The sequence below is a fragment of the Cherax quadricarinatus genome, chromosome 5, assembly GCF_038502225.1.
Source record: "Cherax quadricarinatus isolate ZL_2023a chromosome 5, ASM3850222v1, whole genome shotgun sequence".
Taxonomy (NCBI): domain Eukaryota; kingdom Metazoa; phylum Arthropoda; class Malacostraca; order Decapoda; family Parastacidae; genus Cherax; species Cherax quadricarinatus.
The window spans coordinates 26,822,684-26,841,609 of NC_091296.1; the positions used below are offsets into that span (position 1 = coordinate 26,822,684).

Sequence of the window (18,926 nt, forward strand, 5' to 3'; positions counted from 1 at the left end):
TCTTTTATAGTCAGGCTTTTCCCATTCAACTCCTGTTATTCTCTCCACTTGCAGCTCTACTATGTATTCAAAGCACAGAACCACATGGTCGCTAGCTCCTAGGGGACTCTCATACTTGATGTCCTCAATGTCTGAGCTGCCCAGGGTGAACACAAGGTCCAATCTTGCTGGTTCATCCTCCCCTCTCACTCTGGTAGTGTCCTTAACATGTTGGTGCATGAGATTTTCCAGCACCACGTCCAACATCCTGGCTCTCCATGTTTCGGGACCCCCATGTGGCTCCAGGTTTTCCCAGTCAATCTCCCTGTGGTTGAAATCCCCCATAACCAGCAACTTTGCTCTGCTGGAGTGAGCTCTTCTTGCCACCTCAGCAAGTGTGTCCACCATTGCTCTGTTGCTCTCTTCATATTCCTCTCTTGGCCTCCTGCAGTTCTGTGGTGGATTATACATCACTGCTATGACCTTTGTGTTCCCCAGACTGAAGTGTACCTGCTATGTAGTCTCTTTCTAGCGTCTCATATATGCCTTCCATTTTCTCGAATTTCCATCTGTTTTTTATGAGCAGAGCAACCCCACCTCCCCCCCCCCCTGCCCCTTCTATCCTTCCTCATGATCTGGTATCCTGGTGGGAAGATTGCATCTGTTATTGTCTCCATGAGTTTTGTTTCTGTAACTGCTATGATGTCTGGGGACTTCTCATTGATTCTTTCTTGCCATTACTCATGTTTATTTGTTAATCCATCTGCATTTCTGTACCAAACCTTCAACTTCTGTTCTAATACTGTAACTGTCGTGCAGGGGGGTGGAAACAGAGGGATCGGTGTGTGATGGTTGGTTTGGATTGTTCAGTTGTCTTGGGGGTGTCCTGGCTGGAGTCCTTCTGCAGGTGTTTCTGGGGGGTGTGATTGTCCTTCCATTTGATCCTGGGTTATTCTGCTCTCCTTTTTCATTTCCTCCCATTTCTCCTTTCGTTTTTGAACTCTCTCTTTCATCGTCTTCCTTTCGTCCTGTGTTCTGTCTCGATCGAGGTACACACTCCGGAACTCCTGCTTGCCTCTCAGCCGTGCTTTCTCCTGCAGGATCATGGTTTGGGTTGATTCTGCCTTGAAAATTACTTTGAGAGGCCGATTCCTTTTCTTTGTGAACCACCCGATTCTCCGAAAATTTGCCACCTGGGTCATGTCCCCTTCGCCTATCACCTTCATGATATCTTCAACCGCTTTTTTCTCCTGCTTTCTTTCATCATAAGTTTCCCCTTTAGCTTCGTCTAGCCCATAGACAAACATGGATCTCTCCCTTTCCACCTCCCACTGTGACTCCCATTGCATCCTCTGATGTGTTTTAGTTCCTTCCCGTGGAGTGTTCCTTCCTTCAGTCCCTTCCCTAGTTATGGCCCCTATGCTTCTTGGTTTGTATTTCCTGCTCACCTGCTCCTGGCCCTCACAGGTATCTGGTAAGGTCCTTGCACATGTCCTAGTTCCTTCAATGTCTTCCAACCTCTCATTCTGTACTAGTGTTCTCCCTGTCTTTGTTTTGGCCCCATGTGGGTTTGACAGGACCTCTGCATTCAGTTTAGTTTCCATGCTTCCTTCAGACCTATTGTCTGTGTTTGATGTAGCTATTGCCGATGCTACTTCTGTAATATCTTTGTCTCTGTGCTGTTTCAGATGTCTCAGCTCCTCTTCTAATCTCTCTATCTTGATTTCTGCTGCTGTGGCCTGTTGCTTCCACCTTCTGCATTCTGCTGCTAACCTCTCTTCCATCTTCCTTTCCAGCTCATCTAGTCTCCTTCCCCAGTCTTCCTCCCTTTTTTTGAGCTCTACCTCCCATTCCTCCCTCCCAGATTCATCCTTGGACCCCCTTGTCCTCATCCTGGTTAGGGGGAGGGGAATAGATGGTTAGGAGGAGAGGGGATGGATGGTTGTGGGGGAGGGGGAGGATGGTTATTGGAGGGGTAGAGATAGTGTGTGTGAGTGTGTGTGTGTGTGTGTGTGTGTGTGTGTGTGTGTGTGTGTGTGTGTGTGTGAATGTGTGTGTGTGTGTGTGTGTGTGAGTGTGTGTGTGTGTGTGTGTGTGTGTGTGTGTGTGTGTGAGTGTGTGTGTGTGTGTGTGTGTGTGTGAATGTGTGTGTGCGTGTGTGTGTGTGTGTGTGTGTGTGTGTGAGTGTGTGTGTGTATGTGTGGGTGAGTGTGGGTGCATGTGTGTGTGTGTGTGAATGTGTGTGTGTGTGTACTCACCTAATTGTACTCACCTAATTGTGGTTGCAGGGGTCGAGACTCATCTCCTGGCCCCGCCTCTTCACTGATCGCTACTGGGTCCTCTCCCTCTCTGCTTCCTGAGCTTTGTCATACCTCTTCTTAAAATTATGTATGGTTCCTGCCTCCACTACTTCACTTGCTAGGCTATTCCACTTCCTGACGACTCTATGACTGAAGAAATACTTCCTAACGTCCCTGTGACTCGTCTGAGTCTTCAGCTTCCAGTTGTGACCCCTTGTTTCTGTGTCCCCTCTCTGGAACATCCTATCTCTGTCCACCTTGTCTATTCCCCGCAGTATCTTGTATGTCGTTATCATGTCTCCCCTGACCCTTCCGTCCTCCAGTGTCGTTTGTCCGATTTCCCTCAACCTTTCCTCGTACGACATTCCCCTGAGTTCTGGGACTAGCCTTGTTGCAAACCTTTGTACTTTCTCTAACTTCTTGACGTGCTTGACCAAGTGTGGGTTCCAGACTAGTGCTGCATACTACAGTATGGGCCTAACATACACAGTGTACAGTATCTTAAACGATTCCTTATTAAGGTATCGGAACGCTATTCTCAAGGTTTGCCAGGCGCCCGTACGCTGCAGCAGTTATTTGGTTGATGTGTGCCTCCGGTGACGTACTCGGTGTTATGGTCACCCCAAGTTTTTTCTCCCTGAGTGAGGTCTGTAGTCTTTGTCCACCTAGCCTATACTCTGCGGTCTTCTTTGCCCCTCCCCAATCTTCATGACTTTGCATTTGGCAGGGTTGAATTCGAGAAGCCAGTTTCTGGACCACATGTCCAGCCTGTCCAGGTCTCTTTGCAGTGCTGCCTCATCCTCATCCGATTTAATTCTTCTCATCAACTTCACATCATCTGCGAATAGGGACACTTCAGAGTCTATTCCTTCCATCATGTCGTTCACATATATCAAAAATAGCACTGGTACTAGAACTGACCCCTGTGGGACCCCGCTCGTCACAGGCGCCCACTGTGATACCTCTTCACGTACCATGACTCGTTGTTGCCTCCCTGTCAGGTATTCCCTGATCCATTGCAGTGCCCTCCCTGTTATATGCGCCTGATCCTCCAGCTTCTGCACTAATCTCTAGTGGGGAACTGTGTCAAAGGTCTTCCTGCAGTCTAGGAAAACGCAATCAACCCACCCCTCTTTCTCGTGTCTTACTTCTGTTACCTTGTCATAAAACTCCAGAAGGTTTGTGACACAGGATTTGCCTTCCATGAACCCATGCTGGTTTTCATTTATAATCTTGTTCCGTTCCAGGTGTTCCACCACTCTCCTCCTGATAATCTTCTCCATGACTTTGCACACAATACACATCAGAGACACAGGTCTGTAGTTTAGTGCCTCATTTCTGTTTCCTTTCTTAAATATAGGGACTACATTTGCTGTCTTCCATTTCTCAGGTAGTTACCCAGTTTCAAGGGATGTGTTGAATATTGTGGTTAGGGGCACGCACAGCATCTCTGCTCCTTCTCTAAGGACCCATGGAGAGATGTTGTCCGGTCCCATCGCCTTTGAGGTATCAAGGTCACTTAGCTTCTGTACCTCCTCCTCGGTTGTTCGTATGTCATCCAACACTTGTTGGTATATTCCCTCTTGATGTTCCCTTCTGTGCTGTCTTCCCAAAGCCCTTCCTGTCTATACTGTAAAAACTTCCTTAAATCTCCTGTTTAGCTCCTCACATACCTCCTGATCATTTCTTGTGAGTTCTCCACCTTCTGTCCTCAGTCTGATCACCTGGTCTTTGACTGTTGTATTCCTCCTGATGTGGCTATACAACAGTTTCGCGTCAGTGTTGATTTTCGATGCTATGTTATTTTCATACTGTAGCTGGGCCTCCCTCCTTACCAGTGCATACTCGTTCCTGGCTCTGCGACTGATCTCCCTATTTTCGTGTGTTCTCTGCCTTCTGTACTTTTTCCATTCTCTATTGCACTTCGTTTTTGCCTCCTTACACCGTTGGGTATACCAGGGGCTCGTTCTGGTCTTCCCATTGTTTCTGTTGCCCTTGGGAATAAACCTTTCCACTGCCTCCTTGCATTTTGTTGTTACATATTCCATCATTTCATTTACTGACTTTCCTGCCAGTTCTCTGTCCCACGGAACCTCCTGCAGGAAGTTCCTCAACCCTATGTACCTGGAGGTTACCTGGAGGTTACCTGGAGGTTATTCCGGGGATCAACGCCCCCGCGGCCCGGTCCATGACCAGGCCTCCCGATGGATCAGGGCCTGATCAACTAGGCTGTTACTGCTGGCCGCACGCAGTCCGACGTACGAGCCACAGCCCGGCTGATCCGGCACTGACTTTAGGTATCTGTCCAGCTCTCTCTTGAAGGCAGCCAGGGGTTTATTGGCAATTCCCCTAATGCTTGATGGGAGGCTGTTGAACAGTTTTGGGCCCCGGACACTTATGGTGTTTTCTCTTAGTGTACCAATGGCGCCCCTACTTTTTATTGGAGGCATTTTGCATCGCCTGCCCAGTCTTTTACTTTCGTAGGGAGTGATTTCTGTGTGCAGATTTGGGACCATTCCTTCCAAGATTTTCCAAGTGTAGATTATGATATATCTCTCCCTCCTGCGTTCCAACGAGTACAAGTCAAGTGCTTCCAAGCGTTCCCAGTAGTTAAGGTGCTTGACAGAACTTATACGTGCAGTAAAGGATCTCTGTACACTCTCTAGATCTGCGATTTCACCTGCTTTGTATGGAGATGTTAATGTACAGCAGTATTCCAGCCTAGAGAGAACAAGTGATTTGAAAAAGATCATCATGGGCTTTGCATCTCTCGGTTTGAAAGTTCTCATTATCCATCCTATCATTTTCTTTGCACGTGCGATCGTGGCACTGTTGTGATCCTTGAAAGTGAGATCCTCAGACATTACTACTCCCAGGTCCCTTACATTATTTTTCCGCTCTATTGTATGGCTGGAGTCAGTAGTATACTCTGTTCTAGTTATTATCTCCTCCAGTTTTCCATAACGGAGTAGTTGGAATTTGTCCTCATTGAACATCATATTGTTTACCGTTGCCCACTGGAAAACTTTGTTTATATCTTCTTGGAGGTTAACCGCGTCCTCAGCAGATGACAGCCTCATGCAGATCCTAGTATCATCCGCAAAGGATGATACGGTGCTGTGGTGTATATCTCTGTTTATGTCTGATATGAGGATAAGGAATAAGATGGGGGCGAGTACTGTGCCTTGTGGAACAGAGCTCTTCACTATGGCAGCCTCCGATTTAACTCTGTTGACCACTACTCTTTGTGTTCGATTTGTAGTCCCCTCTTTTATAGTCAGGCTTTTCCCATTCAACTCCTGTTACTCTCTCCATTTGCAACTCTACTATGTATTCAAAGCACAGAACCACATGGTCACTAGCTTTTAGGGGACTCTCATATGTGATGTCCTCAATATCTGAACTGCCCAGGGTGAACACAAGGTCCAATCTTGCTGGTTCATCCTCCCCTCTCACTCTGGTAGTGTCCTTAACATGTTGGTGCATGAGGTTTTCCAGCACCACATCCAACATCTTGGCTCTCCATGTTTCAGGACGCCCATGTGGCTCCAGGTTTTCCCAGTCAATCTCCCTGTGGTTGAAATCCTCCATAACCAGCAACTTTGCTCTGCTGGAGTGAGCTCTTTTTGCCACCTCAGCGAGTGTGTCCACCATTGCTCTGTTGCTCTCTTCATATTCCTCTCTTGGCCTCCTGCAGTTCTGTGGTGGATTATACAACACTGCAATGACCACCTTGTGCTCCCCAGACTGAAGTGTACCTACTATGTAGTCTCTTTCTCCTGTCTCGTCTATGCCTCCCATTTTCTCGAATTTCCATCGGATTTTTACGAGCAGAGCAACCCCTCCTCCCACTCTGCCCCTTCTATCTTTCCTCATGATCTGGTATCCTAGTGGAAAGATTGCATCTGTTATTGTCTCTGAAAGTTTTGTTTCTGTAACTGCTATGATGTCTGGGGACTTCTCATTGATTCTTTCTTGCCATTCCTCATGTTTATTCGTTAATCCATCCGCATTTGTGTACCAAACCTTCAACTTCTGTTCTAATACTGTAACTGTGGTCCTGGGGGAATGCTGGGGTTGGGAGAGCAGGAGCCCTGGTGGGGGCCTGTCGGGGGTTGAAGTGGAGGTGGAGGAAGAGCTCCCATAGGGGGTTGCTGTTGGGGTAGGGTTCGTGGTGTGGGGGGTGGGAACAGAGGGATCGGTGTGTGATGGTTGGTTTGGATTGTTCAGTTGCCTTGGGGGTGTCGTGGCTGGAGTCCTTCTGCAGGTGTTTCTGGAGGGTGTGCTTGTCCTTCCACTTGTTCCTGGGTTATTCTGCTCTCTCTTTCAGTATCATCCTTTCCTCCTGTGTTCTGTCTCGATCGAGGTACACACTCATGAACTCCTGTTTGCCTCTCAGCCGTGCTTTCTCCTGCAGGATCATGGTTCGGGTTGATTCTGCCTTGAAAATTACTTTGAGAGGCCGATTCCTTTTCTTTGTGAACCACCCGATTCTCTGAAAATTTGCCACCTGGGTCATGTCTCCCTCGCCTATCACCTTCATGATACTTTCAATCGCTTTTTTCTCCTCCTGCTTTCTTTCATCATAAGTTTCCCCTTTAGCTTCGTCTAGCCCATAGACAAAAACTGATCTCTCCCTTTCCACCTCCCACTGTGACTCCCATTGCATCCTCTGAGGTGTTTTAGTTCCTTCCCGTGGAGTGTTCCTTCAGTCCCTTCCCTAGCTATGGCCCCTATGCTCATTGTGAGTGTGTGTGTGTGTGTGTGTGTGTGTGTGTGTGTGTGTGTGACAGAGAGTCTGTGTGTGTGAGTGTGCGTGTGTGTGAGTGTGCACGTGTGTGTGTGTGTGTGTGTGTGTTTGTGTGTGTGTGTGTGTGTGTGTGTGTGTTTGTGTGTGTGTGTGTGTGTGTGTGCTTGTGTGTGTGAGTGTGTGAGTGTGTGTGTGTGTGTGTGAGTGTGTGTGTGTGTGTGTGTGTGTGTGTGTGTGTGAGTGTGTGTGTGTTTGTGTGTGTGTATGTGTGTGTGAGTGTGCTTGTGTGTGTGTGTGTGAGTGTGCGTGTGTGTGTGTGTGAGTGTGCGTGTGTGTGTGTGAGTGTGAGTGTGTGTGTGTGTGTGTGTGTGTGTGTGTGTGAGTGTGTGTGTGTGTGTGTGTGTGTGTGTGTGTGTGTGTGTGTGTGTGTGTGTGTGTGTGTGTGTGTGTGTGAGTGTGTGTGTGTGTGTGTTTTTCCCAGAAGATGCGTACATCGGGGATTTTTAGTAACTTGGAAATCTTCTTAATAACGTCAACAACGCAAAGCATATGTACATTACCATACTTGAGGGAAAAACCCTTCGACGGATATGGGAAGACCAAGCCTGTGTCACTTGTCCTTGGTGTAGCTGACGAGATAATATGGACAGATTTAAATAGAAAAACCGTTGTACCTTCTCTCATATGCTTTTCCATTTGTTGCTAAGCTGGGGTTCGAATCCGCGGAAAGGCAGTCCTAAAACTGCCAAATCAAGGTTTGTAGTTACTAGATAACGACGGATATAGTATGAGTCTTCCGCATAGGTTTATATATATATATTAGATGGGTTAGAATGGTCCACCTATGCTACCACTGATTAGTTTTTATGGATGAATCCCACACCAACATGACCAGCGACTAGATGTACTGTAGGTCATGTTACCTTAGTGTCATTATCGACAGTGGCACTGAAGCAACATGAACTACACCTAGTACATCAATACACCTAGGTGAGAGAATATTAATATGGTCGTCGTGATCCAGCAGCTACGATCGCTGACTTCGAAGTTTCAGGACTACCTTACAATAAATTCGAACCCCATCCATTTCCTGAGGGGATCTTGTTTAGTGGATAAAGATACAAGTCAGATAGTTATGAAGACTATTAGGAACGAAGTAGCAACAAACAGTAATGTATATGACATAAGATATTAGGTTTTTCTAGATAAAGCTCTTCATATTATCATCATCAACATATGAAGAGACATGAACTAGAGGCTTAGGAGCTATAATTCAAAACGCTTCGAGCCATTCCGTTCAAAAAACGTACAGGAGCTATAATTCAACCCTTCCATGGAGGCCGGAAACGTTAGTTTATCACCATATGTCCAGCAATTGTGCTTAACACTCTCAAAAAGATTATATAAACCTTGTTTTTTTAACCATTCTCAAAAGGCCCAAGATCTATTAATAATCTCAAGAGACACAGGTGCTGCTTATCATCACCCTCAAGAGACTCAGGAGCTGGAACTCAACCCAGTCTAACATAGTTAATGTATGAGGCAGTGTTGTGACTTATTCATCGTCGTATCTACTAGTCCTTTGATAAAAATAAGTTGGGACGTCCTTGAAGTGTTCACTACCACGTCAGTGTAGACACGGACGCGGTAATGATTTTCAGGGAAGGTTAATCTCTCAGAAATGTCACGAAAACCACTAGAGTGACCTTTATTAAACTATTATTGACATTTATTACACCACTGGTAGCGACCTTTATTAAACCACTAGTGACCCTTATTAAACCACTAGTGACCTTTATTAAACCACTAGAGTGATCTTTATTAAACCACTACAGTCGGTCTATACTTAAATTTGTTTTGTTACTAGCAATATTAATCTTTTTTTAAATGTATTGAATTATTAATTTGTCTTTATCTTTTTCTAAGCATAATATTACATTGAGAGATGTATTAAATTTAAAAAAATTTATATACACTTCTAGGAATAAACATATGACCTTCTTCCTTGTTTTTCATTTTACTTGACAAACTACAAAATCAACAATTTTTGATAAGTGACAAGACTTTTTAACTTCAACATGGTATAACCGTGTCAAGAACAAAAAAATTATTCTTTATCCGTCTTTATCTTGGACATTATTTTTCGAAAGCTTTTTTTTTCCCCATCTTTACATAGAGTTACGGGGTTGATAACATAATACGTCAAGGGTACACACTCGCCAGGTTTTGAAATGTCTGCCAGGGTCTAAAACATAAATTCAAGTATTCTTTTTATTACATTGTTTTCATTATAAAGTTTGTGGGTGCCTTAATTTACCTTGATGCTAATGTTTACACAGGGATTCCCCTTCCTCATTAAACATTTCAGTGTTCATTATAAAAGAATCACGCCACATAGTCAACAATAGAACATCCTGGAAACAAATGGTATAAAATACCGATACAATGGAAATATAAACACATATGCAGTATAATGTGATCCTTTACTGACAACGTTTCGTGAAACGTTGTCAATAAAGGATCACATTATACGGCATATGTGTTTATATTTCCAATAGAGTATCCTGAAATATATTCTTTCTTAAACCTATTCGGTAGAACATCATGGCATCACTCCCTCTGTTGTAATGATCGTAATATGTGCAGGAAAAATACTCTTAAGACTGATTCACAAAATCGCAGTGACACAACTGAAAGTGAACCATACCACAGGTGGGGTTTGAACCCGCGGTCAGAGAGTCGTAAAACTCCAGACTGGCGCGTTAGCCACTGGGCCAGCTGGATACAATAAAATTCATTCAACAAGAGTTCAAGCCCCGCCCGTGGTATGGCTTACTCTTATGATCTTAAGGGTCTTCTTCAGGAAATCATTAGGAGACGACTGTGGCATTATGATGGTCGGCAGCAGGCGAATATAGCATCATTAAGAGCAGTGTCATCACCATCACCCTGTGCTGCCTCAACCCGGGTCTGTAAGCCACAGATCACTTCACCTGAAAAGAGTCAACAGACACGATTCATTAATAAATGAATAATTATGTGTTCTCTGAAAATCTCAGCCTATTAAACTGAATTAAATATTACATAATATTTAAATGACTTTTATCGTATCGTAAAACTAACATAAAAGGATTATATTGGGGAGGGGGGAGAGAGGTGGCACTGATAACGACGGTACAATTATGGATTCGCAAACCCAGGACCACCAGTTCAGTCCCCATTATTCCTTACACAAATTATAAAAAAAGACAATAGTTTATGTTAATTTTATTTTAGATTAACATTTGGTATCTAGACTGCACATCATCTCGTGTACAAAACAAACAATTTATAAACAACTGGATAATGTCAATATGCAAATTAATTGCAGTTGAAAATGTGACAATACAAGAGACTTTCATGGATCACCGATGTGTGTTAAAGATAAATGAAAAAATATCCTTAAAACTAATTTAGATTATTTGTTTCATCATAAGAAATTGTTTTTTCTTCGCATTAGGCTGTTATCTACAGTGAAGATCTGAAAATTATTCAGTTTATAAATATACCAGAACCTGGATTCCAAATATATTGCATATTATACTTAATGTGGGAAATTTTGATGATTTTTCCTGCAATTTGTGTGTAAGAATTGATGGGATAACAGAAGTATAAATAACAGGAGTCCTCAGGTTGTTCAACTCTATATATCTTTGGTTAAGCCTCATTTACATTATACTGCGCACTTCTGGTCACCGTGTTACAGGACGATGACAAAATTGATCCCATGTATCAGAACTCTTCCCTATAAGGATAGATTGAGGGCCCTGAATCTGCACTCTCGCCTTTCCAGAGAGTGCAGATTCAGGGGAAATGTGATTGAGGTGTATAAATGGAAAACAGGAATAAATAAAGGGAATGTAAATAGCGTGCTAAAAATAAACCATACCACGGGCGGGATTTGAACCCGCGGTCAGAAAGTCTCAAAATTCCAGACCGTCGCGTTAGCCACTGGACCAGCTAGCCACAATAAAATTCGTCCAACTAGGTACATTTCTACACCATAGGAAGGTTAGCATAGGCACCACTGTGACCACAAATGCAAGTTTTTACAGACGAATCTCCAGCTAGCGCGGCCGTGACGAACTCTAGCTCAAGTCCCCTCTGACCGCGGGTTCAAATCCCACCCGTGGTATGGTTTGTTTGCAATCGTGTCATTACGATTTCGTGAGTCGTGCTAAAAATATCTTACCAAGATAGGACTCGCAGCAATGGTTTCAAGTTGGAAAAATTTAGGTTCAGAGAGGATATAGGAAAGCATTGGTTTGGTAATAGAGTTGTGGACCAGTGGAACAAACTCCCGAGTATTGGCGCTAAATAACATGAGAAAAAAATTTAAGTGGTTTTTGTTTGGTTTGTCCACAAGTTTTGAAATTATAGACCACGGAACGGGTGGGATTTGAAACCATGACGAATGAGTTTGAAATTATAGTCCTAAGGTGCCTGGATAATACCACCAGGACAGTGTTATTAACGGAGTGAAACACAGCAGATTATGACAGTAGCTACTTACTACCAGGGCAGTCTTGTGGTTGGTGTGTGGCTTAAAACACATTATGATGGAATACCTGCTCACTACCAGGACAGTGTTGCGCACAGTAAATACTTACTACTAGGATAATGTTGTGGATAGTTGCTACTTTCCTCTGGGACAGTGTCGTGGGCAGTAGATACTTACCACTAGGACAGTACCTCCAGTCGCTCCAGGAACCCCAACCGGTTCCGCCACCATTGTATGTTTCTCCGTTCTGGCACTGCATTTCTAGGTCGTTAGCGGCTGTGTCGTCGCCTCTTCCTTGAGCATTCTCAATCCTCATTCTGATTGCCTTAAAGAAGCCTTTGTTGCATTCTCTTTTGCCTGTGAATAAACGTTTATGAACGTAATTATGTGAATTATTATATTTTAAATAGTTTCTAAGTATTTCAGACAACTGAATACATCGAGCGTATTATTATCAGTGTAAACTGATAGACAAAAAAATAGTTACATGACTATCGACAAGTGCCTTTGATAACTGGTAACTAACATGCATTCACACAAGCGTGCACACACACGCACCACAAAATACAAACAGGCTAAGTGTCTATCTACAAGCGCCTTTGACATATGGTAACTAACAAACTAAAAAAAAAAAAACGGGAGAAGTGTCTATAGACAAACGCTTTTGATAACTGATAACTAATGCTCACACACACACAAAATAGGAAAAGTGTTTATCCAAAAGTGCCTTTGGCAACTGCCTAATACACACACACACACACACACACACACACACACACACAAACACACCTGGACAGGCTGGACGCGTGGTCCAGCAACTGGCTACTTGAATTTAACCCTGCCAAATGCAAAGTCATGAAGATCGAGGAAGGGCAAAGAAGACCGCAGAAAAAGTATAGCCTAGGCGGCCAAAGACTGCAAACCTCACTCTTCAGGTGACTATAATACCCAGCACGTCTCCGGAAGCACACATCAACAAGATAACTGCTGCAGCATATGGGCGCCTGGCAAACCAGAGAATAGCGTTCCGGTACGTCAGTAAGGAATCGTTCAAGACTCTGTACACCGTGTACGTCGGGCCCATACTGGAGTCTGCAGCACCAGTTTGGAACCCACACCTGGTCAAGCACGTCAAGAAATTAGAGAAAGTGCAAAGGTTTGCAACAAGGCTAGTTCCAGAGCTAAGGGAAATGTCTTACGAAGAAAGGTTAAGGGAAATCTGCCTGACGACACTGGAGGACAGGAGGGTCAGGGGAGACATGATAACGACATACAAAATACTGCGAGGAATATATAAGGTGGACAGAAACAAGAGGTTCCAGAGATGGGACACAGAAACAAGAGGTCACAATTGGAAGTTGAAGACTCAGATGAATCAAAGGGATGTTAGAAAGTGTTTCTTCAGTCACAGAGTTGTCAGGAAGTGGAATAGTCTGGCAAGTGATGTAGTGGAGGCAAGAACCATACACAGTTTTAAGATGAGGTATGATAAACATCATGGAGCAGGGAGAGAGAGGACCTAGTAGCGATAGTGAAGAGGTGGGACCAGGAGCTATGGATCGACCCCTAAAACCACAAATAGGTGAGTACGTACACACACACACACACACACACACACACACACACACACACACACACACACACACACACACACACACACACACACACACACACACACACAAACACAACCACAGTTAAGTGAGTACACACAGGAGCCAGGAGCTGTGAATCGACCCCTGCAACCACAACTAGGTGAGTACAGCTAACACGCAAAAGACCTATAAGCTTTGTAGACATTAGAATAATAGTGTGCAACGATTGTTATAGCAGAAACATGACTTAGCGTGTGTACATCTAGCCTAGGATAATCTAGAATAACCTATATATATATATATATATATATATATATATATATATATATATATATATATATATATATATATATATATATATATATATATATATATATATGCAAAACAACCACTCTGAAAGAATAGAGAAATTCCAAGCGCTTTCGTGACTACTCACATTATCAAGGAACTATGAAAGTAAAGCATCCAAGGAAGCTATATAAGGGGTCTGGCCGGCACCTCCTTGGATGCTTTACTTTCATAGTTCCTTGATAATGTGAGTAGTCACGAAAGCGATTGGAATTTCTCTATTCTTTCAGAGTGGTTGTTTTGCATATTCTGAAATCACCTGTTTACTGTGATCTTATTGCATATATATATATATATATATATATATATATATATATATATATATATATATATATATATATATATATATATATATATATATATGTCGTGCCGAATATGTTAAACTGGTCAATTAGCAGGAACTCATTTAAAATTAAGTTCTTTCTAAAATTTTCTCTTATACGTTCAAAGATATATTTTTTTCATTAATGTTAATGTAAAAAAATAAATTTTGCTCCAAAAGAATCTTAGAAAACTTACCTTATTATAACAAGAACAATTTATTTTAGCCTAACCCAACTAAATATATTTTAGATTTGTTTACAATAATTTAATACTAAACAAACACAGTGAATTTTTTTTTTCGTTAGGTTCAGAATGATTTTAGCGAAATTATTGCATACATAAATTTTCGCTTGTCCTATATGGCAAGATGAGCCTTGCTATTTAAGCCAAGATCGCAAGTTCTGCCTATTCGGCACGACATATATATATATAAATATATATATATATATATATATATATATATATATATATATATATATATATATATATGTATGTATATATATATACAAGAAATTAGCAAGAGCAGGCGAAATATACACAAATACTGATCTCTGGCTGAAGCAGACTCGTAGGTTCGAGTCTCCTTCAGCCAGAGATCAGTGTTTATATATATGTATATTTATACAATTTATAATAGTTTCATTTAAATACTTCTTCCATCTAATTTTTATTTTGTATATGCTTACATGTGTACTCACCTAATTGTACTCACCTAATTTCGGTTGCAGGAGTTGAGACTCAGCTCCTGGCCCCGCCTCTTCACTGATCGCTACTAGGTCCTCTCCCTCTCTGCTTCCTGAGCTTTGTCATACCTCTTCTTAAAATTATGTATAGTTCCTGCCTCCACTACTTCACTTGCTAGGCTATTCCACTTCCTGACGACTCTATGACTGAAGAAATACTTCCTATCGTCCCTGTGACTCGTCTGAGTCTTCAGCTTCCAGTTGTGACCCCTTGTTTATGTGTCCTCTCTCTGGAACATCCTATCTCTGTCCACCTTGTCTATTCCCTGCAGAATCTTGTATGTCGTTATCATGTCTCCCCTGACCCTTCCGTCCTCCAGTGTCATCAGTCCGATTTCCCTCAAACTTTCCTCGTACGACATTCCCCTGAGCTCTGGGACTAGCCTTGTTGCAAACCTTTGTACTTTCTCTAACTTCTTGACTTGCTTGACCAGGTGTGGGTTCCAGACTGGTGCTGCATACTCCAGTATGGGCCTAACATACACAGTGTACAGTGTCTTGAACGATTCCTTATTAAGGTATCGGAACGCTATTCTCAGGTTTGCCAGGCGCCCGTATGCTGCAGCCGTTATTTGGTTGATGTGTGCCTCCGGTGACGTGCTCGGTGTTATTGTCACCCCAAGGTCTTTCACCCTGAGTGAGGTCTGTAGTCTTTGTCCACGTAGCCTATACTCTGTCTGCGGTCTTCTTTGCCCCTCCCATTTGGCAGGGATGAATTCGAGAAGCCAGTTTCTGGACCACATGTCCAGCCTGTCCAGGTCTCTTTGCAGTCCTGCCTCATCCTCATCCGATTTAATTCTTCTCATCAACTTCGCATCATCTGCGAATAGGGACACTTCAGAGTCTATTCCTTCCATCATGTCGTTCGCATATATCAAAAATAGCACTGGTCCTAGAACTGACCCCTGTGGGACCCCGCTCGTCACAGGCGCCCACTGTGATACCTCTTCATGTACCGTAACTCGATGTTGCCTCCCTGTCAGGTATTCCCTGATCCATTGCAGTGCCCTCCCTGTTATATGCGCCTGATCCTCCAACTTCTTCACTAATCTCTTGTGGGGAACTGTGTCAACAACCTTCCTGCAGTCTAGGAAAATGCAATCAACCCACCCCTCTCTCTTGTGTCTTCTGTTACCTTGTCATAAAACTCCAGGAGGTTTGTGACACAGGATTTGCCTTCCATGAACCCATGCTGGTTTTCATTTATAATCTTGTTCCGTTCCAGGTGTTCCACCACTCTCCTCCTGATAATCTTCTCCATGACTTTGCATACAATACATGTCAGAGACACAGGTCTGTAGTTTAGTGCCTCATTTCTGTTTCCTTTCTTAAATATGGGGACTACATTTGCTGTCTTCCATTTCTCAGGTAGTTACCCAGTTTCAAGGGATGTGTTGAAGATTGTGGTTAGGAGCATGAACAGCATCTCTGCTCCCTCTCTAAGGACCCATGGGGAGATGTCCGGTCACATTGCCTTTTAGGTATCAAGGTCACTTATCAGCTTCTGCACCTCCTCCTCGGTTGTTCGTATGTCATCCAACACTTGTTGGTATATTCCCTCTTGATGTTCCCTTCTGTGCTGTCTTCCCAGAGCCTTTCCCTTCCTGTCTCTACTGTAAAAACTTCCTTGAATCTCCTGTTTAGCTTCTCACATACCTCCTGATCATTTCTTGTGAGTTCTCCACCTTCTGTCCTCAGTCTGATCACCTGGTCTTTGACTGTTGTCTTCCTCCTGATGTGGCTATACAACAGTTTCGGGTCAGTCTTGATTTTCGATGCTATGTTATTTTCATACTGTCGCTGGGCCTCCCTCCTTACCTGTGCATACTCGTTCCTGGTTCTGCGACTGATTCCCCTATTTTCATGTGTTCTCTGCCTTCTGTACTTTTTCCATTCTCTATTGCACTTTGTTTTTGCCTCCTTACACCGTCGGGTAAACGAGGGGTTCGTTCTGGTCTTCCCATTGTTTCTGTTACCCTTGGGAATAAACCTTTCCACTGCCTCCTTGCATTTTGCTGTTACATATTCCATCATTTCATTTACTGGCTTTCCTGCCAGTTCTCTGTCCCACGGAACCTCCTGCAGAAAGTTCCTCCCCTCTTTTATAGTCAGGCTTTTCCCATTCAACTCCTGTTACTCTCTCCACTTGCAACTCTACTATGTATTCAAAGCACAGAACCACATGGTCACTAGCTCCTAGGGAACTCTCATATGTGATGTCCTCAATGTCTGAACTGCCCAGGGTGAACACAAGGTCCAATCTTGCTGGTTCATGCTCCCCTCTCACTCTGGTAGTGTCCTTAACATGTTGGTGCATGAGGTTTTCCAGCACCACATCCAACATCTTGGCTCTCCATGTTTCGAGACTCCCATGTGGCTCCAGGTTTTCCCAGTCAATCTCCCTGTGGTTGAAATCCCCCATAACCAGCAACTTTGCTCTGCTGGAGTGAGCTCTTCTTGCCACCTCAGCAAGTGTGTCCACCATTGCTCTGTTGCTCTCTTCATATTCCTCTCTTGGCCTCCTGCAGTTCTGTGGTGGATTATACATCACTGCAATGACCACCTTGTGCTCCCCAGACTGAAGTGTACCTACTATGTAGTCCCTTTCTCCTGTCTCGTCTATGCCTCCCATTTTCTCGAATTTCCATTGGTTTTTTACGAGCAGAGCAACCCCTCCTCCCACTCTGCCCCTTCTATCTTTCCTCATGATCTGGTATCCTGGTGGGAAGATTGCATCTGTTATTGTCTCCATGAGTTTTGTTTCTGTAACTGCTATGATGTCTGGGGACTTCTCATTGATTCTTTCTTGCCATTCCTCATGTATATTCGTTAATCCATCTGCATTTGTGTACCAAACCTTCAACTTCTGTTCTAATACTGTAACTGTGGTCCTTGGGGAATACTGGGTTGGGAGAGCAGGAGCTCTGGTGTGGGCCTGTGGGGGGTTGCAGTGGAGGAGGAGGAAGAGCTCCCATAGGGGGTTGCTGTAGGAGTAGGGTTCGTGGTGCGGGGGGTGGGAACAGAGGGATCAGTGTGTGATGGTTGGTTTGGATTGTTCAGTTGCCTTAGGAGTGTCGTGGCTGGAGTCCTTCTGCAGGTGTTTCTGGGGGTGTGCTTGTCCTTCCACCTGCTTCTGGGTTATTCTGCTCTCCTTTTTCATTTCCTCCCGTTCCTCCTTCCGTTTTTTTGCTCTCTCTTTCAGTATCATCCTTTCCTCCTGTGTTCTGTCTCGATCGAGGTACACACTCATGAACTCGTGTTTGCCTCTCAGCCGTGCTTTCTCCTGCAGGATCATGGTTCAGGTTGATTCTGCCTTGAAAATTACTTTGAGAGGCCGATTCCTTTTCTTTGTGAACCACCCGATTCTCTGAAAATTTGCCACCTGGGTCATGTCTCCCTCGCCTATCACTTTCATGATACCTTCAATTGCTTTTTTCTCCTCCTGCTTTCTTTCATCATAAGTTTCCCCTTTAGCTTCGTCTAGTCCATAGACAAAAACTGATCTCTCCCTTTCCTCCTCCCACTGTGACTCCCATTGCATCCTCTGAGGTATTTTAGTTCCTTCCCATGGAGTGTTCCTTCCTTCAGTCTCTGCCCTAGCTGTGGCCCCTATACTCACTGGTTTGTCCTTCTTGCTCACCTGTTCCTGGCCCCCACAAGTGTCTGGTAAGGTCCCTGCACATGTCCTAGTTCCTTCAATGTCTTCCAACCTCTCATTCTGCCTTTGTTTTGGCCCCATGAGGGTTTGACAGGACCTCTGCATACAGTTTAGCTTCCATGCTCTCTTCAGACCCGTTGTCTGTCTGATGTAGACATTGCTGATGGTACTTCTGTAATATCTTTGTCTCTAGGCTGTTTCCGATGTCTCAGCTCCTCTTCTAATCTCCGTATCTTGGCTTCTGCTACTGTGGCATGTTGCTTCCACTTTCTGCATTCTGCTGCTAACCTCTCCTTCATCTTCCTTGCAAGCTCATCTAGCCTCCTTCCCCAGTCTTCCTCCCTTTTTTTGAGCTCTGCCTCCCAGTCCTCCCTCCCAGATTCGTCCTTCGGGCCCCTTGTTCTCATCGTAGTTCTAGGTTGCCCCATTGCTCCACAGAAGGAAGCAGGAGAGATGGTTAGGGGGAGGGAAATAGATGGTTAGGGGGAGTGTGGATGGATGGTTATGGGGGAGGGGGAGGATGGTTATTGGAGGGGGAGAGGTAGTTGGGGAGGGGGTTAGATGGTTTGGGGGAGGGGTAGGTGGCTAGGGGGAGGGGAAGAGGTGGTTAGGGGAAGGGGGAGTATGTGTTTGTGTCAAGTGTATATGTGCTTGTGTATGTGTGCTTGTGTATGTGTGTGTGCATGTGTGGG

At 44.1% G+C, this 18,926-nt stretch overlaps 2 protein-coding genes across 2 annotated transcripts in view; one reads left to right on the forward strand and one right to left on the reverse strand.

Moving 5' to 3' along the window:
* The window catches only part of ApepP (Aminopeptidase P), a 352,561-nt gene that overhangs the window by 141,777 nt on the left and 191,858 nt on the right, over window positions 1-18,926 (forward strand). The gene's annotated exons all lie outside the window — the stretch shown is intronic.
* Window positions 9,287-18,926, reverse strand: part of LOC128684795 (vitelline membrane outer layer protein 1) — a 36,648-nt gene continuing 27,008 nt past the window's right edge. Inside the window, exons 5-6 of the mRNA XM_053771073.2 lie at window positions 11,747-11,926; window positions 9,287-10,022 (exon numbers count right to left, since the gene is read on the reverse strand). Of these exons, the coding sequence (XP_053627048.2) occupies window positions 9,919-10,022; window positions 11,747-11,926 (284 nt within the window). The 3' untranslated portion in view covers window positions 9,287-9,918. The remainder of the gene's footprint in view (window positions 10,023-11,746; window positions 11,927-18,926) is intronic.